General features: G+C 42.0%; 1 protein-coding gene across 1 annotated transcript; it reads right to left on the bottom strand.

Moving 5' to 3' along the window:
- Positions 1-960: 960 nt before the first annotated feature.
- On the bottom strand, positions 961-13,131 carry LOC127571613 (tumor suppressor candidate 2-like). The gene is made up of 3 exons (XM_052018158.1): positions 12,817-13,131; positions 3,232-3,352; positions 961-1,510 (listed from the first exon to the last, which is right to left on the bottom strand). The coding sequence occupies exons 1-3, from the start codon at positions 12,963-12,965 to the stop codon at positions 1,445-1,447; spliced, it is 336 nt and encodes a 111-aa protein (XP_051874118.1). The 5' UTR covers positions 12,966-13,131; the 3' UTR covers positions 961-1,444.
- Between the last annotated feature and the right edge of the window lie 13,168 nt (positions 13,132-26,299).

The raw sequence follows: 26,299 nt of genomic DNA, 5'->3' as shown, positions 1-26,299 counted from the left end.
AGATTTTTTCAGTGTCAAAGTGCTTGAACTGTACTTACTAGCGCTATGTGGAGCACCTTCACCACATGGTATGCAACAGTTAAAGTGGTAGCTCACCTCAGCCTCAAAGCAAATTGGACTGAAATTTAATGCAACTCTTGCTAGACATGGTGATTAAAATACTGATTTTTGCTACTATAATACCTATATTTAAACATGAAAGAATTTTATTCCATTGTCTGAAAAATAAAATAGTTTCCAATGACAAGGACTGTCAAAACTTATACCCATGGTCAAGCAGTTTGCCATCTGATGGTCATACAGAAATCATAATGGTTTACTGTCATGCTGCAAATCATTACTGGCAATCCATTCTGAATTAAATTCAGCTCGAACAGATTTAACGAAATGGTGAGGAATGAACTAAACCAGGATTTCTTTTTCTGATCACTCCTTATTTCCTTATGGCACAGTCCATTCAGCCCATCAAGTCCATGCTAGGTCTCAGATGAATCTTATTCCCCCACTATTCCCTGTAACCTGATGTCTCACATGCCCTTCAAATAGCCCCTGCCCCCACCACTGATTCTCCTGCCTCCACCTAAAAGTAGTTTACTTAGCCAATTAACTTACCAGCAAGTCTTTAGGGGGTAGGAGGAAACCAAGCACCAGGAAACCCATTCAGCCACAGTGAGAATGTGCAAGCTCCACACAGACGATAAAGATCAGGATCAAACATGGACTGCTGGAGCTGAGAGGCAGGAGCATCACCTGCTGGACCACTGCACCAGAGAAAAAGTACAAACTCACAGAAATGAGGAGCTAGGCAGCCAAGTTACATTCTCAGTCTTTTCTCAGCTTGCTCTAAATTTCCCACTCTCAGCTTGCATACACTTTTGGAAAAGTAGGATCTATTTATATTTTCAAGTGCTTTCCTTTTCACATGGTATACGAGTAGTAAAAAGTTCACAGACTCACTGGAATTTTTTATTATATAGTATGAGAAAATTAACAAACAAAAGTCATAAATAACAAAACCTTGCAACTAATCAATTTTCAAAGATATGCCATTATATTTACTGCCAAATGTTGTGCAGATGTGTATATACAGAACTCAAATGTTTAAACACCCCTGATGACTGCATTAAATTAAAGCTACTATTTACATTGTTTTTAAACATATGTGACAGTAATCTAACACAATTACTTGAAATAGCACAAGAGTTCTAATGTACATCTGTACTGTGTTCTTATAAATGAATTCAATTTAACAGATCACTCTATAAACAATCATACAGAGGGAACGTTTGAGTGTTTGGCTCTTAGCATTAAAAACTACACGGAAATTAAACAGATGCCACACGCTCAGACCAGTCTCCATCACCAAATTACAGGACCATCAAGGGTTCAGCATCTGGCAAACTCCTATAGTCCAGTTTTATTCTGACAGCAGCTTCCATTCCGGTCACACCTCACATAAAACCACTGGGAAATCCACATGGATTCGTGGATGGTCCAGCTTAACCATCCCCTGTCAAAACAATGAACATAGATCAGCCAATGAGGAGAGGGAAGGTCAAAATATCTACTGTGTTTATTGATTATTCAATACGTGGCTATACATGTTACCAGTGAGTTTTGTTTCAATGCACTTCCTGTGGTGCTGTTAAGTGATTTTTGTTTTGACTGTAACTATTTGCACATTTGGTATTAAACAACTCAATGATTAGTTCATTTGAAGAGCTGGCACAGCCATGATTGACCAAATAGCTTCCAAGTTGTATGAGCTGCCACACAATTCAGACTCAGAAAGACAAGTTCCACAAATGTACTGCTGGGTGACGCAAGCACTTCACATGCACATGGTGCAAAGCTCAAGTTCTAGCCACCATGCTAGCATTTGGTGACAGAAAAGTAGGCGGTGGGGAGAGAAGGTGCAGGGAGAACAGGGAGAGGTAAAACTAGAGGACATAGACTTAGCATAAGGACTAAGAGATTTAGAGGGGATCTCGGGGGGGGGGGGGGGGGGAGGCCCTTTTCCACCCAGAGAGTGGCAAGTACCCAGAATACACAGCCTGAGAGAGGGGTGGAGGCAGAGCCACCAACAGTACTTAAAAGGTGCTTACACAAGTGTTTGAATTGCCTAGTCAAAGTAGTGCTGGAAGGTGGGATTAATATGTGGGGTCCCACTGATTGGCATGGATGTTGTGAGCTGAATAGCCCATTTCTGTGCTGTATGACTATGAGTCTATGACTGTGTCAGCACTGTTTACATGATAAATGAGAGGACTGCAATGTGTCCTATAGAAGTCATGCAAAATAGACAGCATGAGAAAAATGTGTCACTGGCTGGGATTGGCATGCAGACATCAGTAATGTTTCTGCAGGTACCACAAATTTTCAAAGCATATCTGGCATCCTGAGAGGATTGAATAATCCAAATTGTTATACATAACTGATAGGCTCATGAAAATTTCCAAACAATGAATAATACAAGACTGCGAAATGTACTCCCACTGTCCAATACTCTTAAATCATTTATCTACATCTGACCACCTTCTTAAAATATTTAGTTCACCCTTTTGTTTAAAATTACAGTATCACCTGGCTGAATTGCTCCTTATTTACATGGTTAAAACTCAATCTTGTAAACCTCTATCACTTCTCTAATGAAAAAGAGCCTCAGTTTATCTTCTTTTAACCCCCTTAATCTCTCAAGCCTGCTTCAACCTTTTAGCCTTTAGCAACTTCCACATGGCCTTTACTTCTGGTATAGTTGTTCTCTCTGCTAGTTTGTTTTTGGCTAATTGCAAAAGCCCAACTACCACAAGAGGTTGAGAACAGCCAACTCAGCAATTGATGGGCATCAAACTGGAAAAACTTGCCAGTCCATTTAAATGCAAGATGCCGTACTATTCAGTAATCTGCAACATATTGGATTCTCAATGAGAATAGAGAGCTCAAACACCAACAAAATTGTTCTCATAATCGAAAAGTTTCCAGGTACTAACACAATCCATGTGACACTCCAGTGCCACGGTCCAATTATTGTGGAATGCTACTTGTATGCAATAGTCACTCTGCCTCCCAGTCACCAACAGTTATCAACCACATTATTAGATTTTGGGGTTTGACGAATTTCAATACAGGTAGTTTAAATGCATTCATTCTTTATTAGGACAGAAGTTAAATCAGTCCTTTGCCCTAAGAAAATAAAATGAATCAAAAATATAGAACCTGGCTCTCTCTCACCTGAGGTATTAAATTTTTATGAATTCTTTTCAGTTTTGCTTTTTTCCTTCCATTTTTTGTGACGAAGGTTTCTTCATAGAATTCATGTGCCAGATCACCATCTTCATCATAATACATTGAGCTGCAAAGACAAAATAAGATTTAGGCTAAGTTGTGAATATTTATACTCCTACTCTAAGAGCAAAACTGTAGCCATGTTTTATTATATGAATATGTTAAGTGGCTGCTACAGCTGAAAAATCTAAACCTCACCATTTCTATGCCAAACGATCTATCAGGTGAAAAAGTTGCTTTTGTTGAACTGTTGGGCTTGTCTTTTAAAGGACCCTTGCATCCAAATATGTACTGCTAAGAAAACAAAGCGCTCATCCAGATCGAGGTTAATGCTAAGAGATATCAATATTGCTTCAAGGTTTGATGTGCACTTCTAAAGTATTACTATTGATATACAGTTCTTGGGGAGAATTCCCAAGCAAAAGTTCTGATTCCCTGGGAATATTACCAACTCTCCTGGTGACCTTTCAGTAATGCCAGCTCAATTATAAAAGAAAATGGTGGAGGGTTTGCTAGGCTCTGTGTATGTGTAACCAGATCATCCATTCATTCACAGTACAGATTGGATACCCGATTGAATTTGTGTCCCAGGGACAATTCCAGTATTTTAGAAATGTACATTAGAAAATCATTTCAGTTTTAAGTTTACCATTTCCATACTTTGCTAAGTTATTCCAAATTAAAGTTTTAACAATGGAAGATTAAAATTACAAAAACAGCCTGCAGTAGACTGACTGGTAAAGGTATTACTCAATGTAACTTTTATACCCATCAGAATATCCCAGTTTAATCTCCAAATCTGTCTTTGATTAGCTGGTTACTGCAGCAATATAAATGGCCTCAACGTGCCCACTGTTTGGGGAGGGGGTGGAAAGAGGAATAAAATAAAATCAGCCAGATTTCAGCTCCCAACTGCTATCCAGTTACCTATACTGAGTGTGTGTATTGGATACCAGATGAGAACAGGATCAGGCTTGCCTGTTATACCCTCCACGGTTGAATAGCCTGGAACACTCACTGTCTAGGCTCACACATGAAGAATGGCCACTTTGATGATGGCTGCCAGCACTCATGGAACCGTGCCCATCAAGAGTCAGCGCCTTCAGGAGGGAAGAAAACTGGAGGAAAAATTATGCAAAAGAACATCTTAAACAAAAATACTCAAAATATTGTAACAAACAGATGCAAAAGACCTATGACTCCCCAGAATTTCAACAACTTTGGGTCATGTTGCACTAAAGATGGTTTGTGTACTTGGAACAATTAGACTCTTTAGTGTATATATTCCTTCCCTACTTGTGGGTGAAGTCGAAAGTGAGACAGGAATTTAAAATTTAGAGTAATTCTGAAATCTGTACAGCTGCTCCAACCAACTTAGTATCTGAAACAAAATAAAGGGGTGAGAAATTACTCGAAGTGGCTGAAATAAAATTGAAAGTAAATAAAACTCTCAACTCCAAGGTGCACTTAATATGTGTCACCTCTGCCACAGTGACTGCACATCCCAAATTCAATCCTTGAAGTTCCATTAGTGAATGCTGCCTAGTGTAACAGCTCAGCACTTTTGAAACCAACTTGGACATAATTGACTTTAATATATTGAGTATAGTGTTTCCTGGAAGAGTTAGCCTCATGACTTGGCAATTGAAAGAGACAGAAGATTTAAAACGAAGGATGACAGGTGTTTTGTAGTAATTGCAAAGACTGTCCATTAGAATTTCTCTACAGGATAGACCTTCCTCCTGACAAACTTCTTAAATCCTAATCTGTCACTAATAGGTAGCATTTTAATTACGAAATACAGGATTGCTAAGGCAATAAGACAGTAAAAGAATGAAAATGTGAGAAAGTGAGAACAATTCCACTATGCTATATTAAATAAAATCCAAACATTCTGTAATGGTCCGGGAACTAATTGTGTGAAATATCTTCCAGCATAGCTGAAGCACTCTCCAGTCACCCATGGAATAAAGCAGGGGACAAACTAGTATAGTATTACATTTTTTTGCCTCTGTCGACTTAAAACAAGTAAATTTGGCCCAAATTATTTGCAACGAGACCATTTAAGGGGAAGAACTAACACTGCCAAACTTGACCAGCACATCAAGCACGCAAGATGCGAACTTGTCCATTTATACACTGTGTTCCACCAAAATACATTCAAAACAAGTAACCATATGCTATTTCAGAACAAATTAACAAAAACCTACAAAGTATAAACATAACCTTTAGCATTTAGGTGCTAGTCTCAATTTGTATTTGTCGATTAAGCATCTGTTCACTCATTTCTATATACAGAAACATTAAAATGGATGACTATCTAAAAATAAATTACCAGCTGACAGTAATTATAGTAGGCTGTTCATTTAACCAATACATGGCAGAAAGTCAAAAGACTTCAATTACCCTGAGTTTTACCATTTTTATACTCATGTTCTAGTGGTTGGGAACAGCAGGAAGAGGTGGTCAGGGTGCAGTTGTAGAAGAGTAGAAAAACTTTTACATTATCCAATAAACATTTCATTAAATACTATGATTAGACAAAAATTGCCATGGACCAGTTGCATAAATAGTGTGGCCACAAAAAGTCAGAACTTGATATTCTGAACCTGATATCCTTGCATCCTGAAGGACTAGCAAAGAGCATGCAGAATACTCTCCTCTTGCCTGGACGAGTGAAGTTCCAATATCTCTCAAGATGCTCAACACCACAATAAACAAAGCAGCCCACTAGATTGGTACCTTGTCCACCACCCTACATATTCATATACACCAGCAGCACACAGTGGTTTTAATGTATACCATCTACAAAATACACCAGTTATTCACCTGGGCTACTACAACAACACCTCCCAACCCACAATCTCTACCATTAGAAACAGGGGCAGCAAAAACGTTGGGACACCACCACCTGAGATTTCCTCCCAAAGTCATACATCATCCTAACTTGGAAAATATCACTGGTCTTTCAGTCATTGATCTTGGAACTCCCCAACATCGCTATGGGAGTACCTTCACAAGAAAGATCGCTGTGGTTCAAGGAAGAAGCAACAAACAGCTTCCGAATGGCAATTAGGAATGGGAAATAATTGCTCACCTTGCCAGCAACACCCAGATCCTGAAAATGAAGAAATTTAGCTTAGGGACATAACACTTTGGAAATCATCTGAATTAGCCACAGCATGGGTAATGACTAGAGTTTGTATGGGGGGGGAGGCAGCCACCCAGAGATCATTCACATTAAATGCCCTGACTGCAATTCATGCTGCACATCTTTCACAGATCCATTAATTCATTAACACTCTTCACATAAGCCAGAAGTTCTTTTCCATTGCCATTTGCCTTGAAACCTGGATATTTCATATAGAAAGTTTGCAAAATATTCCTGCACTCTGAAGAATGGGTATTAAAGAAACCCACATCTAACCGACCAGTAATGCAGTCCTGAACTTAAATCTGAAACTTCACATTGACCAGATCTTTTTGCACATTAAGAGTTTTGCATTCATGGTGTTAAGTTAACTACCAAGACATTTCACGAATGTTGAACAAGACAAAAAAGATTAAAGCAGCAACAAAACTAAACTGATCCAGTGTCACTCAGTAAAGAGAACCTGGTACTCCAATTACTTGGTCAATATGTGACCTTTGCATCTGGAATCAGAAATGGGCAAGTAAATCATTTTGTTAAGCAGTTATTTATATGGTAGCCCACGACCACTATCATCACAGAGCAATTGGCAACGTTCATTGTGCAACAAAAATAGAAGATGCTGGAAACAGCCTGCAGGGTAGGCAGCATCTGTGAAGGGAAATACACCATCCAACATTAAACCATTAGCCACAGTTTTATTTTCCAGTTTTGGATATCTACATGGAACTAAAATTTGACTCAAATCTTATTGCTGTAACAGTAATAATTTGCCAGTGAATATTGGCAGCAGGCTGATTAAAAGCACAGCCATTCAGCCCAAGAATAATAAAGGACAGATTTCCATTAAGTAATGTACTCTGCAACTGCAAATTGATTACACAATCAACTTCTGTTGCAAAGCAATACAGTAACCTCTAGAGAACTCAACGTCAAAGCATTAGTACACTGGAACCCTGCTTACTGCTACCCCAGAGCTCTGATTCATTGTAGTGCTTTTAGTCCTCTAGCACAAACCCTACAGGTACTTAACCCCTGAGCTTTATTTAAAAAGACTTGGCTCAAACTGCACGTTATGCTGAAAAACTGGCTTGGAACTCAGCTGCACCAGTAATCCGATGCAAATCCCTGCCTTCTGCCAGCACTGCCCCAGCAATGCATTGACCCACAGCCTTGTGTGGAGAGGCTGTCTGTGAGGGTTAGTGTTGGGTGGACCAGGAGAGTAGTGTGGCCATTTGGCACTGAACTGCAATACAATGAATGCAGACTATTGATGGGACTCTCAGTACCTCCTTTATGTATTGACAGATCATCTGGATCCTACCATGTCTCATCACCTGTTGGAAGGAACTGAAGTTGCTTTCTCTCCCTCTCCATTTGACAGCACAGCTCTCCTGAGGCCAGAGATTTCAATGGTCAGCACTGGTCCATACTCACCACACAACTCACTCTGCCCTGCCCAACACCAGCCCTCACAAGCAGCTTCTCCACACAAAGAGGTGACTCATTGCTAGATTTGCACCTGATTCCCAGCACAGCAGATGTAAGACCAGGGTTTTGGCCGAGGTTCTCAGTATAATATGAGAACACGAGCAGATTGGGATCAGCGCTAAAAAGATGTTAGTGTGTTTGGAAACCTTACATTGAATCGTAAATGTTTCCCAAGCCAACAGAAGATACTCATATTTTTAGATTTATAAGCATCTTTTCTCAGGAAGTTTGCCTTGCCCGTAAAGAAAAATGTCAGATTCTAAAGAAATACACCCCTCTCAACTATGCCAGTTGCGTCATGCAAAATACCATAGCACTAGCAGTACAGAAAAACAGTATCTTGTAATTTTAAAAAAAAAAATCAACATAATTTGATGGTCAAGATTCCCCACAAATTTCCTCAATTTGTTTAAATTATCAAGCGCAGGGGTCAAAAGAGTTCAGATACATTGAGGGAAATACCAATGGGTAGGAACAGAGGAGAACATTGGATAATTGGTTAACTACACTTTTAATAACTGCCTCAATTACGGGATTATTGTAATTTGGCATAAAACCAGCAGATTACTTGTGTATCTATTGAGCATGGAATGGGATGATGCAGGAATGAAGAAAGTGTAACACTAAGATGAGGTTGAAACAGAAAATAACATCGAAACAAGATTTCATATTTCAAGTTTTTAAATAATTAGACCCAACTTTACATTATTATTTTGATCTGCAAGTATATGATTAGTCCAATTTGGAATACTGCACTCTAGGTGGGTACACTTCCCTGGATTTGTGTGTGTTCGGAGCAACAGGTACAATCCTCATTCAATGATAACTGACAGCTGATTTTACCAAAACACTACACTTAGTGACGTTCTACCAATCAATATTGGAGGAACAAACTAGCTACAGTTCCAGTTTCTGACTTGTTCTTTTCCAAAGCTGATGTGTGATTCTTGGTAAGGGGAGGATTAAAACCATTCATGATTTCCCATCATGGGTAAATGTCTAATGGACACTAAAGGTCAGAGCTCAGATATGGGCAGTAGATATTTTTCAGAAGATCTCTTTGTGCAGTCACACTCAAATACAAGTCAATATCTTTAGGCGAGTAATAACTGGATAACAAAAATAGAATCCTGGAAATACTCAGCAGGTCAAGCAGCACCTGTGAAGAGAGAAACAATTAACAGTTCAGTTCAATGGTCTTTCATCAGGACTAGGAACAGAGAGATCAACAGATTTTTAAGATACAGAAAGGTGGAGGGATGAAAAACCAAAAGAGAAGGTCTGTGATGGGGAAGAGGAGAGATGTAGATGAGAGGAGTGATAATGTAACCAAGAAAAAGATGCAAAATTATCAAAGAAACACAAGGACTGCTGCACAATTTGGGTTTAAAAGGCTGTAATATGACTTTCTGAAAAATGTGTTGTTCCTTTAGTGTACCACACACCTGATGAAAGAATAAAGGAGGACAAAGACAGATCAAAGTATGAGTGGGATGGAGAATTAAAGTAACATGTGACCAGAAGTTCAGGGCTACAACTGTGGACTGAACCAAATGTTGGAAGCCACACTGTGAACAATAAAGGACTGAATCCTGTGGAGGTAAATCACTGCTTCACATGGAAAATGTGTTTAAGTTCCTAGGTTATGAGAGGGAAGGTAGTAAATAGGTATGAATTGAATATATTATTGTTGCATGAAAATGGGTAATGGAAGTTAAAATATTTTTGAAATGATCTGCAGACAGGACAAAAAATCCAACCTTCATGCCTTAAACTGCTACAAGGTAAAAACAAAGCTCTTAATATGTTGCTCACAATTGATTGGCACAAAGAACTGTCGATACCAGATATCCAACACAAACAGAAAATGCTAGAAGCACAGTGCATGTGAGGCAGCATCAGTGGAGAAAGAAACAGTTGAGGTTTCAGGTCAAGGACCCTTTAGAACTAGCATCCTGCCATTTGAAGAATCATTGTAGTTTGATTGTCAAAACCACCCCCATGACATTTTCTGATGCTGGCCCAAAAAGGCAACCATTTTTCTCCCCAATGACACCGCCTGGATTAATTGATGCTGGTTAATGCCCTAGCAGAGCTTCACTGCAAACCACAAGTGAATTTAAAACAGCCATCAAACAGCACTGCAAGTTATAATAAATCTGGTTTGTCAGAATCTGGGAGCCCAGGGCAATGTGCAAGTAACTGAAAATCAACAGCATCTCCCAACTCACTGATGATAGGGTACCACTAGAACATTCCAGTAACTTGCATCACTGTGGAGCCTGATACAGGGTTTCGATCTGAAATGTCGACAATTCCTTTCCCACCCACAGATGCTGCTTGACCCAGAGTTTCTCCAGCAGGTTGTTTGTTGCTTCGTACTTTATACTGCTGTCTAAAGCTCTCTTGCTTAATGTCAATATGCTAGTGTTTTCTCTGCAAATTCTTTATCATGCCTCCTACATATAACCCATATTACAAAAAAAAGCAGAAGAGCCCCATAGAACATTACTGAAAAAAGGCTTCCAGTCATTAAAAACCTGTCAACAACTATCTTTCTTCCTGTCACTTAGTCAATGTAAGATTTATTACCACTACCCCACCCCCCCCCCACAGATTCCATGAACTTTTAATTTTTTTTGATCAGCCTGCAACTGGAACCTTGTCAAAGTCCATTAACTTCAATGGTTTCATCTTCCTTGTGAAGATGGCTGTGAAGTATTCATTAAGAACCTAGCTAATATCTTCCACTTCTAGACATAGAAAACACAAACCCTTTTTGGTCTCCGACAGGTTATTCTTCCCATTGTTATCCTCTTATTCTTTATGTACATGAGAAAGCTCTTTAGATTTTTGATTTTATCTGCCAGTATTCATGGCTTAATTTCTGAATTTTCATTTTAATATCACTCTTACTGGCTTTTGACCATTAAATTGTCAGTATTCTCATATGCTCAAACTGTTTGTCTGTCAAATGTACTCAATTTTACTTTAAAGTCATGACCACATAGATTGAGATGCCTCTACACACGTCTTCACTCAGCAGTAGTTGTTGTCATTCAGTTACAAAGCTGTGGAATCAAGCCCCAGTGAACTCAAGAACACTATTTAGCTGACAATCATTAAGGTAGTGCTGCAAACCATTAAGATAAGTCATTAGAAGTAGAAAGATTATTCAAAAATGAACGTTATAATAAAAAACAAGCAAACATTAAATATATTATGGAAACAAATTCTGTGAATCAATAGTTGTACAAATTAAATGAGAGATCTTTGGGGCCAGATCAATGAACACCTCTAATGACAAGTCTCTCGGAACTAGTCAGGCGATAATAGAGATTTTGAAAGCTTTCCCCAAAGTGTTATTGGCTTGCCAGGAGGTAGAATTTTTACAGCTCAGATGTAAAATATTGTACAAGTTTTCAGCTAGGTAAGAGTCTTTTCTTAATCTTTTCAAGCCCAGAACTAGCACCGTCTTTAACAAATCTTTATATTGGAAGTGCAAAGCGATGTGTGCTGTTGCAAACAGTAATCCTCACAAGAAAGAGTATTTCCACTGAACAACAGCAATCTAAAGAAACTGGTGGCTTGAGTGAGCCTTGAAAACTGTTGATCCCATAACAGCTACTTGTGTGGAGTCACTTTCCCTCCCAATTAACTACAGGTTCATTTGGTCTCCAATGGGAATTCACCAGAGCGGCAATTAAAAGAAAGATAAACAGGAGAGTAAGGCAAAGAGCAAGCATCTCATGAGTGCTGCTCCAACAGGGGACTCCTACAAGAACACAAAAGCAAAATTGAGCACCGTCCAAATAAGACTAACAGCATCTTATGTTGAGAATTAATAACACCTGAGATAACAGATGCAAACCACTAGATATTACCTACCACTGCAGTAATATTTTGTCTATACTCCCCAGACACTCCCCCGCCCCCACCAGCCCATACCCTCCATGCCCACCCAACCCCTCCCCCACCAGCCCCTACCCCCACCGCCAACTCCCCAGCATCTAACCCCACCCACCCCACACTCCCCCACCCCTACACCCACCCACCCCCATCAACTCCCCAGCCCCTACACCCACCCACCCCCACCAATTCACCAGCCGACACCCGCTTGCACTCCCCTGCCAACTCTCCAGCCCTGACACCCACCCGCCTCACACTCCCACCCCTACATCCACCCACCCCAGATCCCCCTGCCAACTCCCTGAACCCTACACCCACCCACCCCGCCACTAACTCCCCAGCACCTAACCCCACATCCCCCAACTCCCAGTCTCCCCATCCCCTAACCCCACTCCACCAACTCCCTATTCCCTAACCCCACCCACCCCCCAGCCCCGACATCCACCCACCCCAGATCCCTCCTGCCAACTCCCTGGCCTCTACATCCACCCACCCCACATCCCCACCACTAACTCCCCAGCACCTAACCCCACCCACCCCAAATCCCCCCAACTCCCAGTCTCCCCATCCCCTAACCCCACTCCAACTGCCCATTCCCTAACCCCACCCACCCCCTAGCGCCTACATCTGCCCACCCCACAGACTCCCCAGCCCCTAACCCCCCCCACCAACTCCCCAGACACTACACCTACCTGCCCGCCCCATACACCCCCCCCCACCAACTCCCTAGCCCCTACACCCACTTGCACTCTCCAGCCCCGACACCCACCCACCCCACCCCACCAACTCCTCGGCACCTAACCCCATCCACCCCAACTCCCAGTCTCCCCATCCCCTAACCTCACTCCACCAACTCCCCAGACTCTACACCTCCCCCCCCCCCCCGCCAACTCCGCGGCCCCTACACCACCTCTCCACACCAGCCCGCCCTCCACCTCCAACTGTTCACCCAGCCAGCGCCCCCCTCCCCCGCCCCTTACCTCCTGCGGCTGAACACGAAGGGGGTGGCGCCCAGGCGGCCGCCGCGGTACCGGGCCAGGCTCTGCTGCCGCTCGCCGTCGGCCGCGTCCGTGACGGCGCCCGAGCCGAAGGGCCAGAAGCTGCGGCCTTTGGAACTGCTGCCGCCCATGTCAGCGGGAGACCATCCCCGAGCGGCCAGGCTCGGGGACAGGCGGGCGGGGGTGCGGGGAGGGAGGGACCGGGACCGCCGCCGCCTGTCGCTCCCGCTCTCCTCACTCGTGTCAGCCCGACCGTTACTAACGGCCGCAAGGACCCCACCTGCACCCAGCGACCGTCTGCGCAGCCGCCTGACAGACGAACAACTTCCGCTCGGTGGGCAGGATGTGACGTTGGCGCAGGCGCCCTCGGTTACCTGATCAGGTAGGTGTGTTGTTGCTGGCTCTGGTCGTGAGCGTCTCGGTTGTACAGACGGGAGCCTCGTCGGTTGTGAAATACGTGTCGGATAACAACGCAGTGCTGTTCTTAAAGATATGGCCAAAGGGTACAGCAGGATATAGATCATTTGCAGATGTTTGGTTAGACCACACTTGGAGTACTGTGTCCTGTTCTAGTTGCCTCATTGTAGGAAGGATGTGGAGGCGTTGGAAAGGGTGCAGAGGAGATTTACCAGGATGCTGCCTAGATTAGACTAAAGGAGCTGGGACTTTACTCATTGGAGAGAAGGAGGCATGATAGAGGTGTACAAAATATTGAGAAGAATAGAGTGGACAGCCAGCACCTCTTTCCCAAGGCACCAATGCTCAATACAAGAGGGCATGGCTTTCAGGTAATGGGTGGGAAGTTCAAGGGAGATATCAGAGGAAGGTTTTTTACCCAGAGAGTGGTTGGGGCATGGAATGCGCTGCCTGAGTTGGTGGTGGAGGCAGGTACATTGGTCAAATTTAAGAGATTACTAGATAGGCATATGGAGGAATTTAAAATAGAGGGATATGTGGGAGGAAGGGATTAGACAGTCTTAGGCAAGGTTTAAAGGTCGGCACAACATTGCGGGCAGAAGGGCCTGTATTGTGCTGTACTGTTCTATGTTCTATATGGGCAGAGACATGGCAGATGGAGTTTAATCTAGGCAAGTGTGAGGTGTTGCACTTTGGGAGATCAAATGTAAAGGGACATTACACTGTTCATGCAGGACCCTTAACGGTGTTGATGGTCCGATGGATCTCGAGGTCCAAGTCCACAGCTCCCTGAAAGTGGCTGCGCAAGTTGATAGGATGGTAAAGAAGGCACATTGGCATGCTTGCCTTTTATCCGTCAAGGCACTGAGTTCAAGAGTCAGGAAGTTATGTTGCAGCTTTGTAAAACTCTGGTTAGGCCACATCGCGAGTATTGCATTCAATTCTGGTCGCCCCATTACAGGGAGGATGTGAAGGCTTTGGAGAGGGTGAAGAAGAGGCTTACCAGGATGTTGCCTGAATTAGAGGGCATGTGCTACAAGGAGATGTTGGACAAACTTGGATTGTTTTCTCTGGAGTGGTGGAGGCTGAGGGGAAACCTGATAAGAGTTTATAAAATTACAAGAGGCATAGATAGAGTAGACAGCCGGTATCTTTTTTCCAGGGTCGAAATATCTAATACTAGAGGGCATGCATTTAAGGTGAGAGAAGGTAAGTTCAAAGGAGATGTGTGGGGCAGGTTTATTAAACAGAGAGTGGTGGGTGCCTGGAATGCACTGCCAAGGGTGGCAATGGAAGCAGATATGATAGAGGTGTTTAAAAGGCTCTTAGATAGGCACATGAATGTACAGAGAATGGAGGGATATGGACATTGTATAGGCAGAAGGGATTAGTTTAATTGGGTGTTTGATTACTATTTAATTAGTTCGGCAGAACATTGTGGGTTGGAGAGCTTATTCCTGTGCTGTACTGTTCTATGTTCTACATGTGTTGGAATTTGACCCCCATCCCTGCCAGGTCTTCCCATCATGGCACCATTGGGGAGTAGCTGTTCCACTCCAGAGAGCATCCATTGAATACAGGGGCTGTGCTGCCTCTCAGAAAAGTACCTTGAATAACAGGTAAACTTTGTCCCCTTTAAGTAAAAGTCCTTTAGCATTTTCATAAAAAAGTGAAGGTGAATTGATTACATTATGAATTTTATTTACTTTAGACAGCAGCAAAACATGAAACCAATCAAATCCTATCCTTTAACTTAAATATTTACAATCCTCCCTATCACTTGCTTTACAGTCATGAGAACATGAAGGTTATCTCATTTACATAAAACAAATGTTTGTACTCGACTTACTACTTCTCTCATACCCTCTCTTCAAAAGGCTGGGATGAAGAATGGTGCATTTTGCATTGAGGAATGTGTGGATTTAGTGCATGCGTGCTGGCAGAAAGGTTCAATTTACTAAAAATGTCAGCCCCTACAGAAACGGGCTCCAATGTGCCAACTTCCAGATTGTCTTGAATGCATTTGGCTGCATGTGCTCCACCACCACAAGAGAGGTAGATGAGTGATATGGCACTCAAAGGCCCAGGAGTGCACTGAAGCTGGGTGCAGCCACTGTAATAGCTAATGAAGAATATGCTGCTGACATTGCACACAATTTAGTTGAAATCTTTGTAGAAACCCCATGAATTATTTGGTTTTGATTTGAAAGTGAATGACAACTGATGACATGCAAATGTTAAGTAAAAGGAATAACGTAACTTGTTATAGAAGTGCTGACTTAAATGTTCTGTATTAATACTTTTGAATATTTCATGAATAAAGTATATTTTGAACCTTCAAAATGATCTGAATATTTCAATTAGCAATATTTTAAATTGAACAGCATATTCATAGATAACCTGAATTTCCTGAAACATGCATTTGAAACCAAGGCAAAAAGAAACCAATTTCATTGTGTTGATTAGAAGTCAGATAAGTACTCAAATAATTATTCAGTGCCTGCAATGCTTTCTTGTCTTCCATTAAGAAAGCATTTATTGCAAATTCTTCTGGCTAATCTGTATACTTATGAGGCTTTATGGCTCACTGTTAGGATGGTGGAGCTATTATTGCCTTAGAAAAGATCTCAGAGGTATATCTGCACATCCAATATTGCATTTCAGACAAATAGTAAGAGGCAATGATTTCTGATCTCAATACCATGTGTCCTTGGGTCCTCATTTGTGATGCAACACGACAATCAAGGAAGCAGTCTGAAGCTCAGTGCCTGCCAGTATGAATACTATTCTTGTAAAGGAGAATGATAGAAAATCAGCTGAGTGAGGGTTCACATAAGTCTAGCTCTCCAAGTGCTGGCTATAAGAAGATTGTACATACAGTAGATCACCAGTAGTGGCCACACGAGTAGATAGGGTGGTAAAGAAGGCATATGGCATGCTGCAGCAATGCCATGCTGCAGCAATGCCAGTCAAGAAGCCATGTTGCAGCAATGTAAAACTTTGGTTAGGCCTCACTTGGAGTACTATATTGCAATTCTGGTCACCCCATTACAGGAAGGAGGTGGAGGCTTTGGAAAGGGTTTACCTGATGTTTACCAGGATGCTGCCTGGATTAAAGGGTATGAGCTATAAGGGGAGGTTGGACAAACTTGGGTTGTTTTCTCTGGACTGTCAGAGGTTGAGGGGAGACCTGATAGAAGTTTATAAAATTATGAGAGGCATAGATAAGGTGGAAATGCCAAGTACTAGAAGACATGTATTTAAGGTGAGGGGGAAAGTATAAAGGAGATGTGCGGGGCAAGGTTTTACATTGAGAGTGATAGGTGCCTGGAACAGACTGCCGGGGTAATGGTGGAAGCAGATATGATGGTGGTGTTTAAGAGGCTGTTAGACATGGATATGCAGCGAATGGAAGGATATGAATTATATACAGGCAAAAGAGATTTAGTTTTAATCGGCATTGTATTCGGCACAGACATTGTCGGTCGAAGGGCCTGTTCCTGTACTGTACTGTTCTGTGTTATATAAAGTGGAAGCAATGCATCACCTGGGTCCATGAGATATCACCCCATGGACTTGGAGCCACGCACCTTTCACGATGAAGTGATTTCCTTCCTACGTTCATGCCTTTGTTAAAACAAGGCCCACTTCAGATGACATAGCATTTACTTCTGCACGAGGACTGTTGCAGATGTGGATGTGGATTGATTAACAACCTTATGCTGAAAGTACCCATTACCACAGCAAACCCCTCACCTGCAATAGGCAAAGTCAAATGTAGTCATTGAATAAAAGAAAAAATATATCTGCACTATGATTCATTTCCTGTGTTGTTCTTTCCAATCGTCTTTCGTGGTCATCTTTGTAAGCCCTACTGCACAATACACCTTATTTTTATATATTCAGCATTTAATAAACCACTTTTTTGTAATTCAAATCCTGGCACCAAAACCTTACTCTGTTTGATATTAACCATCTCTATGATCATTTTTAGTGGGTCAGTCTTGTTCAGCCTTCTTGGCCTACTGCTAACCCGCTGTGCTATCCCTGTGACTGCAACCACACTGGTGAAAGGTGCACTCGAGTAGTGAGCCAGAGTAGATGACTGTGAAGGTCAATCGTATGCAGTCCTGGACTTAATTGGCTCTTCATTCCCTCAATACGATTGGCAATGATCTGGGGTTAACTGGCTGTGGAGAATATTCAAGGGTACTGAGGGAGTGAAGGTGGTGGGAGTACCTGAGAGATCAGCATATTCTTACTAGAAAAATCTCTAGCACTCTGATGGCTGAAGTATTACATGGCCTTGCAGAGCTGGAGGACACTTCAGGTTACTGCTCTCACTGTCTCCAGCAGTTTACCACAATGCTATGGTGGCAGCTGTCTGTATCGGGTTGTAAAGCAGACTATGGTGGTAGTGGACTGAGCGTCAACTGAGCATTCACATTTTAGTTGGTCTGCCTAAAGGATGAAATCGCTTTCATCAGTTGCTACATCAGGGCTTGGCCTCTGCCTGGTGGGCATGGAGGAACCTATCACTGTCCTATTGTTAAATTTGGCTGTGCTCAAAGATTGGCTATGGATTGGCAACATATCACAGTTCTTATCAGTGACCTCTGGACTAATGTACAACCTCATCCCCTAGCTTGGCTGCAGTCCATTAGTGCCAGACGTATCACAAAATGTGCATCTATGCACTGTCCTCTATATTCCACAAGGTGCCAAGATCTGAGTGGAATCATGGAGGTTTCAGGCCAATGATGCAATCATCTCCATAAGACTGGAGCAGAATTAGGCCATTCGGCCCATTGATCCTGCTCTGCCATTCGATCATGGTTGATTTATTTTTCCCTCTCAACCCCATTCTCCTGCTTCTCCCCGTAACCTTTGACACCCTCAGTAATCAAGAACCTATTAATCTCCGTTTTAAATATACCCAATGACTTGGCCTCCACAGCCGTCTGTAAGCAATGAATTCCACAGATTCACCACCCCCTGGCTAAAGAAATTCCTCCTCATCTCTGTTCTAAAGGGACATCCTTCTATTCTGAGTCTGTGCTCTCTGGTCCTAGACTCTCCCACTACTGGAAACATCCTCTCCACGTCCACTCTATCCAGGCCTTTCAATATTCGGTAGGTTTCAATGAGATCCCCCTTAATCCTTCTAAGCTCCAGTGAGTACAGGCCCAGAGCCATCAAATGCTCCTCATACTTTAACCCTTTCATGCCCGGGATAATTCTCGTAAACCTCCTCTGGACCCTCTCCAATGCCAGTGCATCCTTCCTTATATATGGGTCCCAAAAGTACTCTCAATACTCCAAATGTGGTCTGACCAATGTCTTATAAAGCCTCAGCATTACATCCTTGCTTTTATATTCTAGTCTTCTCAAAATGAATGCTGATATTGCATTTACCTTCCTTACTACTGACTCAACCTGCAAGTTAACCTTTAGGGAATCCTGCACTAGGACTCCCAAGTCGCTTTGCACCTCTGATTTCTGAATTTGCTTCCTGTTTAGAAAATAGCCTACGCCTATATTCCTGCCTACGCCTATATTCCTATATATGACTGTACACTTCCTTATCCCGTATTCCATCTGCCACTTCTTTGCCCATTCTCCCAACCTGTCCAAGTCCTTCTGCAGACTCCCTGCTTCCTCAACACTACCTGCCCCTCCACCTATCTTTGTATCTTCCACAAATTTAGCCACAAAGCCATCAATTCCGTCATCCAGATCATTAGCATATAGCGTGAAAAGTAGTGGACCCAACACTGACTCCTGCGGAACACCACTAGTTACCAGCAGCCAACCAGAAAAGGCCCCCTTTATTCCCACTCTTTGCCTTCTGCCAGTCAGCCAATCCTCTAACCATGCTAGTACCTTTCCTGTAATACCATGGTCTCCGATCTTGTCTAGCAGTAACATGTGTGGCACTTTGTCAAAGGCCTTCTGAAAATTCAAGTCAACAACATCCTTCATATAATGAAATTTCTTTTCAATCTTTCCTTTTGTATTTGTTCACTTGATAAGAGAGCGGGAGGTCTAGAATACTGTTTTTTATTCCTTGTGATTATATATATTAACTGTTATGATTGTTATCCTGATCTCTTTGCACCATATGTATAATTACTAATATGATATATACTATTTTGTACTAATTTGAAAATTAATAGAAAGAAAGAAAGAACAACATCCACCGACTCTCCTTTGTTTATTCTGCTGGTTACTTCTTTGAAGAATTCCAACAGATTTGTCAGGCAAGATCTCCCCTTAGGGAAACCATGCTGACTTCAGCCTATTTTATCATGTGCTTCCAAGTACCCCAAATCTCGTCCTTAATAATGGATTGTAACATCTTACCAATGAATGAATGCAGGCTAATTGGCCTATAATTTACTGTCTTTTGCCTCCCTCCCCTCTTAAAGAGCAGAGAAACATTTGCGATTTTCCAGTCCTCTGGAACCATTCCTGAGTCTAGTGGTTTTTGAAAGATCACTACTAATGCCTCCACAATATCTTCAGCTACCTCTTTTATAAACCTGGGGTGTAGTCCATCCGATCCAGGTGACTTATTCATCTTCAGACCTTTCAGATTCCCAAGCACCTTCTCCTTAGTAATAGCGACTAAGGTCTGCCCCCCCCCCCCCCCCTCCGACTCTCTCGAATTTCTGGCATATTGCTGGTGTCTTCCACAAGACTGACACAAAATACTTATTTGGTTCGTCTACCATTTCTTTCTTCCCCATTACTACCTCTCCAGCATCATTTTCCAGTGGTCTGATGTCCACTCTTGCCTCTCTTTTACTGTCTTTCTATCTGAAAAATCTTTTGGTATCCTCTTTTATATTATTAGCTAGCTTACCTTCATATTTCATCTTTTCTCCCCTTATTGCTTTTTTAGTTGCCTTCTGTTGTTTTTTAAAAGCTTCCCAATCCTCTGGCTTCCCACTAATTTTTGCAGTATTGTATGCCCTCTCTTTTGCTGTTATGCTGTCTTTGACTTCCCTTGTCAGCCATGGTTGCCTCATCATCCCTTTAGAATGCTGCTTCTTCTTCTTTGGGATGAAATGATCCTGTGTCTTCCGAATCACTCCCAGAAACTCCTGCTATTGCTGCTCTACAGTCTTTCCTGCTAGGGTTCCCTTCCAATCAATTTTGGCCAGCTCCTCTCTCATGCCTCTGTAGTTACCTTTCCTCAACTGTAATACCAATACATCTGATTTTAGCTTCTCCGTCTCAAACTGCAGGGTGAATTCTATCATATTATGATCACTGCCTCCAAAGGGTTCCATTACCTTAAGCTCCCTAATCAAATCTAGTTCATTGCACAATGCCAAATCCAGAATTGCCTTTTCCCTCGTCGGCTTGACCACAAGTTGCTCTAAGTAGCTACCTTATAGGAATTCTACAAATTTCTTTTCTTGGATCCAGTGCCAACCTGATTTTCCCGATCTACCTGCATATTGAAATCCCCCATGACCACTGTAACATTGCCCTTTTTACATGCCTTTTCTATCTCCTGTGTAATTTGTAGCCCACATCCTGGCTACTATTTGGAGGCCTGTGTATAACTCCCATTAGGGTTTTTTTACCCTTTCATTTTCTTAACTCTACCCACAAGGATTCTACATTTTCTGATCCTATGTCACTTATTACTAAGGATTTAATTTAATTTTTTACCAACAGAGCCACCCCATCCCCTCTGCCCACCTGCCTGTCTTTTCGATGGGATGTGTATCTTGGGCGTTTAGGTCCTAGCTGTGATCTTCTTTCAGCCACGACTTTGTGATACTCACAACATCATATCTGCCAATTTCTAACTGTGCTATAAGTTCATCTACCTTATTTCCTATACTGCGTGCATTCAAATATAACACCTTCAGTCTTGTATTCACCACCCTTCTTCTCAAATGTGTCTCCATGTTGCTTGAAGTTAAATTCTCATCCCTTTCTAAACTTTCTGTCTTATTCTTTATTCTGGAGACTTCAGTAACCTCTCCTGCACTCTCCTTCCCTTTTACTTCCCTTCTCGTCCCTTCCCTCGCCAGATTCTTCCTGTTCAGAAATCCCAATGGTTTGGCATCTGGCTCACCAGGTCCTGATTCTCACACTCCCTCTAACTCACCAGGGATCTGGTTCTTGTGCTCCCAATAACAACTTTGAAAGTCACAGCACTGACTTTGGCTAAACAAATGTACTTTGTTTTATTTATATAACACGGTAAACAGGCTCTTCTGGCCCAATGAGCCCAGACCACCCAATTGCACCCATGTTAACCTACTAACCCATACGTCTTTGGATTTGTACGTCATGGAATTTTTTCCTGCACTGTGATAGGTCTGCAGGTGTTCACTCTTGTTAATGATTACTTCTGGCAGCTTCTTCACAAATCCACTTCATTTCTCTACAAGAGCAATGTAGGGTTTTGTGGCCCACTGGCAGTTTGCTTCTGCTCACCAACTCATCAACAAGGATATGAGGTTACAGTCAGTAAATCAAGGAACCTGATCCTGGGACAGCTGTAGATCTGTTGCAGCAATGAAAGTACAAAACTTCAAAACAACTTATGGCAGTGGTATGCTTTAGTGATCAGCACCTTTAAGAGCCCTGGTATCAAATGATACAGGATCATTTTCACAGTTGTCCATATTTTGGATAACAAGAACTTCATGCGCAGGAATGAAGATCAAAGGTGCTATGCATTTTAAACATATGCACGCTGTTGCATAAGGAATGTAATAGAAACCAGGCTTAAATTCCCCCACTCAGTGCCACTTTGGTGTATTTATTTTAGAGTGAAAGAATACCTGGTTCAATGACTATAGAAAATGTGCAAATGTGGATTCTAAACCTGCATTGTGGATTAATACCAGCAGATGGCAACAGCAGGATGAGTTACTGCTCGGAATGGTATCCAAATATTTGTCTCTTTGATGCCTAAAATAGCATAGGGGCACATGTAAAACAAAGTGCAAGTACTTAATTCAAGTACAGGAACACTACACTGAGGACAATAGCACTTATCATGTTATAAATCATTAAGTGCAGTTAATGTGATATGGAGTTTGGATTGGTTCTCAGGTTTAACCAAACTACAAGTTGAAAAGAACAATTTTTAAAAATTCAATAAAATTACGGATTACAAATAAAATCAAACTACTTGCATAATGGCCTTACTATTGTGTTAATTATGGCAATGAAGTTATGGGTTCGAGTCCCTTCTTCAGAGACTTGACCTTAAATTCTATATAGGAGCGCCTCACAAGGGTGCTATCTTACAGTACGACATAAAACTAGCCTCTGTTTTTCCCCAGTATCAGGTTTATTATCACTGACTTTTATGTCAAGATTGATGTAAATAATCATGATGTATGGCACTTTCCTTGATGCCCTGAATTAATATTTAAACTTAAACAAGTATCATTTAAGATCAGGTTTGCCCAAACAATTCAATCACATAACTTTTTCAGCATTTTCCCGTTGACAATTGACTTTGTTTGAAGTGGAACCAATGATGGCAATTTCTAAGTCATTTCATGTTACTCTTAAAATTCAACTAGGCACTTTCAGATGTGTGTCATCCTTGTCACCCTGACTTGATTTTAGGGCATACAGTGCCGAAGCCCTGACTTTCCTATCCTCCAATCTGATCCTCCTGACCATTTGGCCCTTTGCCCTCAACAATTTCCCAATCTCCTTACTGGATTATTTTTCAAAGCTACAATCCTCTGTTCCCCTCCCAATCTTTGGCTGTGATCATGGGCTTCTCTTCCTGGTTCTAGGCTGATCATGGGCTATGGATCTGGACTCCCAGATCTTTGGTCGATCATTGGATATGATCCTTTTTCCCTGCACTTCTCCAGTCACAGCACTAGCTTGATCCTATTTCCCCATCTGCCTTCTCTCCTCCACCAACTATAGCACAGGTCCCACTTGGGCTGATCACTATTGGATCCCTAACACCTTCACCCCCACCACCCCAACCCCAACGTAGCCTCACTCCTGACTCCTGGGCAGCATGTTTTCATTCCATCACCCATTAAGGTGAACACAAAGCCTTGAGCCTATGACATAGCAACAGTTTAGAATACTGCACTAGATTGCTCATCTGATATGTCTATTTGAGTGCACTAGAATATCAAAGTATTCCCACTGCTGTTCAAGAAGTTGGCTTTTCTGATGGCAATTAGGCATAAGCAATCAATACTGGCATTACTGAGAATACACATATCTTGAAAATGAAATGGAAGTGTTTTCATCAGGTGTTTCCATATTTTTTCCGCACCTTCCCTTCATCCATCTGTCCATTCTTTCTTGAATGTTCGATAGTTTCTGCCTTATGCCCTAACCCTAATAGGTGAAGTGGCTCAAATTACACAAGTCATGGTCAGTGATCTGGAGATTCACAAATTATAAGGGTTATAGAGTCATAGGGTCAGATACTTGAACAGGGAATAGAGGAATATAGGCAGATGGGATTAGTTTAGATTGGTGTCATGGTTGGTGCAGACAAGGTGGGTGAAGGCCTGTTGCTGTGCTGTGCTGTTCTATGTCCCATGAGTCATATAGACTTTCTGACCCATCGCATCTCCGCAGATCATCAAGCACCCATTTACACTAATTTGATTTTGTTCTCCCACATTCCCATCAACTCCTTCCAGATTCTACCACTTACCTACACACTAGGGGCAATTTGTAGTGGCCAACTAACCTTCCAACCCACACGGCTTCAGGATGTTGGAAGAAGCCTGAGCACACAGAAGAATTCCACCATGTCACAGGGAGAATGTGTAAACTCCACACTGACAGCACTGGCATTCAGGATTGACTCCAGGTTGCTGGAGCTGTGAGACAGCCACTGTGCCAGTATGACATTAATGGTACTAACTGTGTGTGTTAAAATTGGAGTTGTGAATCTAGAAAAGTGGAGAAAGCCTGAAGTAATGGTGTGAGCTGAGAGAAGGAGGATTGAAAACCTGAGTACTTCAACTATTTTCTGTTTTTATTTCAAGTAATTAGAGACTAGGAGAAATAACTAAATGGAGAGCATGGCTTCATATAGAGTGGTAAAACCATTCCATTCACCCATTTCTTTACCCTTGGTGCTTGTTGGTCTATTTTGGCTTCCAGTTAAGTCATGGCTTGATTTTTAAAATGTTTATACTTAATTTCAAATCCCTCCACAGTGTTGGCCCTCCCTACCTCAATCTCCTTCAGCTCAGAAGTATCTACTGCCTTCTACTTCTGGCCCCTTGCACATCCCCAAATATAATCATTCCACCAGTGGCAGTATGCTTTTAACTACCAAGCCCAATTTCTGGAAGTCTCAACTTTAGCCTCCTCTGCACCTCTCTTTCCTCTATTAAGACGTTCTCAAGATGCACGTCATTGATCTCAGTGTCAATTTTTGTTTGCTTCTGTGAATTTCCTTGTGATGTTTAGGTGTGTTGAAATGGAAGGTTTTGTTCTTGGGTACTCTCAGCTTAGGGGACAATCACACTTTAAATATTAGAGCCAGACCTTTCAGGAGGGAAGTTAAGAAACAGTTTCACATATAAGGTGTTGGGATGGTGGAGAAGTGATGTAAAATTTGGAACTGCCCTCCACAAATGGCAATTGATGCTAGGGTCGCTGTTGACTTTAGGATTGATGGATGGTTGTTAATCAAAGCCATAGGACAAAGGTAGGTATGTGGAGTTAGGTCTTATATTAGCTATAATCTCGAATGGTCGAACATGCTCCTGCTCAAATGATGAAGAAAAATGAAGCAAAACAGATGCGGGGGTGACGGAGGAACAGAAGAAGTGAATATTACCCAAACTTCTGATCTTTTAGTAGAAACGCAGCCTTAGAGTTTCAAGGCTGAGTATGAAATGTAGCCAATATGAGGAAGGAGAGCAAAGGAGGGATAATGGAATTGGAAGAGCAGGAACCTGAAGAGAGCCGTGTAGGGATCAGAATGGAGATGGAGAAGCAGAATCCTTGAGGGAGCAGTATTTGGAGAGAAGCTATGATTGATATCGAAATTAGGTGGCCTGGGAAGAGGGAGAGTGGGTGGTGGGAAATGGATGTAGGGATTGGGTTGGGGATGTATGGTTGGGGTGGGGGGGAATACAAGGGGAAATTAGTAGAGGCTGGGAGGTGAACCATTTTGCATCCAACTTTATTAGTCCTGCTTCACACTTTTAGCTGAGAGCAGCAGTGTTGAGTTCTCAGAGAGCTTGAAGCATGTGCAGTTAATGTCTTCACCGAGAGGTCCAAATTACATATGTTGTGACACTGTCACAATCACTTTATAATTTAAAAGTGGAGTACAACACCATTCCTTCCACCACTTCACCTTCTTTGTAGTTATAAACTTAGGGCATTGAGTGTGTGTCATGATTAGTTAAAACAGCCCTTTGACAAAGATTAATGGTAGTCTAGGGTCTTGATTTGTGATCAACCCAATGATATGGAATAGAAGCCAGGCCATACAAATAACACCACAGGGAAGGCACTGGGCCACTTGGTTATATCATAGAACAGGTGCTACGCCATGCAGTATTTTCAAATACTAGACACGTGTTAAAAACTTTGGCTGTGCTAGTGACATCTCTTGCAACTACTTGACTCTCATCCATTCTTATTGACTGAAATGTACCTCCAAACCAAACATGCAGTTTAAATTATGTCAAATAGCAAGGACAGTGTATTTGTCAAATTCAGTGGCTTATAACATCCTGCATAGATTTACAGAATATGTTAACGGGATAAACTATTGAATGAATATATTATTTGCAAATAAAACCCTTTCATTTGTGAAGCATTGTTTGTCTATTTCAGCTGTGTTGTAATTGCTGCTGAAAAACTGATTGAATTATTGAATATGCAGTACAGATTGAAGCCATCCTGTCTTCTTGGTTTTGGTATAGTTACCTAATAAGTCCCATTGCCATTTTTTTTTCCCTCAGAGTTCTAATATTTTTCTCTTCAAGTATTTGTGCAACTTTGAAGATTGCTGCTGAATCTGTTTCTAAGCTTGACAGCTTCAAGGCTGTGCATA

The sequence above is a fragment of the Pristis pectinata genome, chromosome 6, assembly GCF_009764475.1.
Source record: "Pristis pectinata isolate sPriPec2 chromosome 6, sPriPec2.1.pri, whole genome shotgun sequence".
Classification (NCBI taxonomy): Eukaryota; Metazoa; Chordata; class Chondrichthyes; order Rhinopristiformes; family Pristidae; genus Pristis; species Pristis pectinata.
This window is presented reverse-complemented; position numbering and strand designations above follow the sequence as displayed.

What these genes read in the sequence shown, in the direction of transcription:
- LOC127571613 (XM_052018158.1), bottom strand. Translation starts at nt 12,965, where the DNA reads ATGGGCGGCAGCAGTTCCAAAGGCCGCAGCTTCTGGCCCTTCGGCTCG. An exon ending in TTCGTGTTCAGCCGCAGGAG is followed by an intron (nt 3,353 to 12,816) that starts GTAAGGGGCGGG and finishes TTGTCTTTGCAG; the next exon opens with CTCAATGTATTATGATGAAG. An exon ending in ATAAAAATTTAATACCTCAG is followed by an intron (nt 1,511 to 3,231) that starts GTGAGAGAGAGC and finishes TTGTTTTGACAG; the next exon opens with GGGATGGTTAAGCTGGACCA.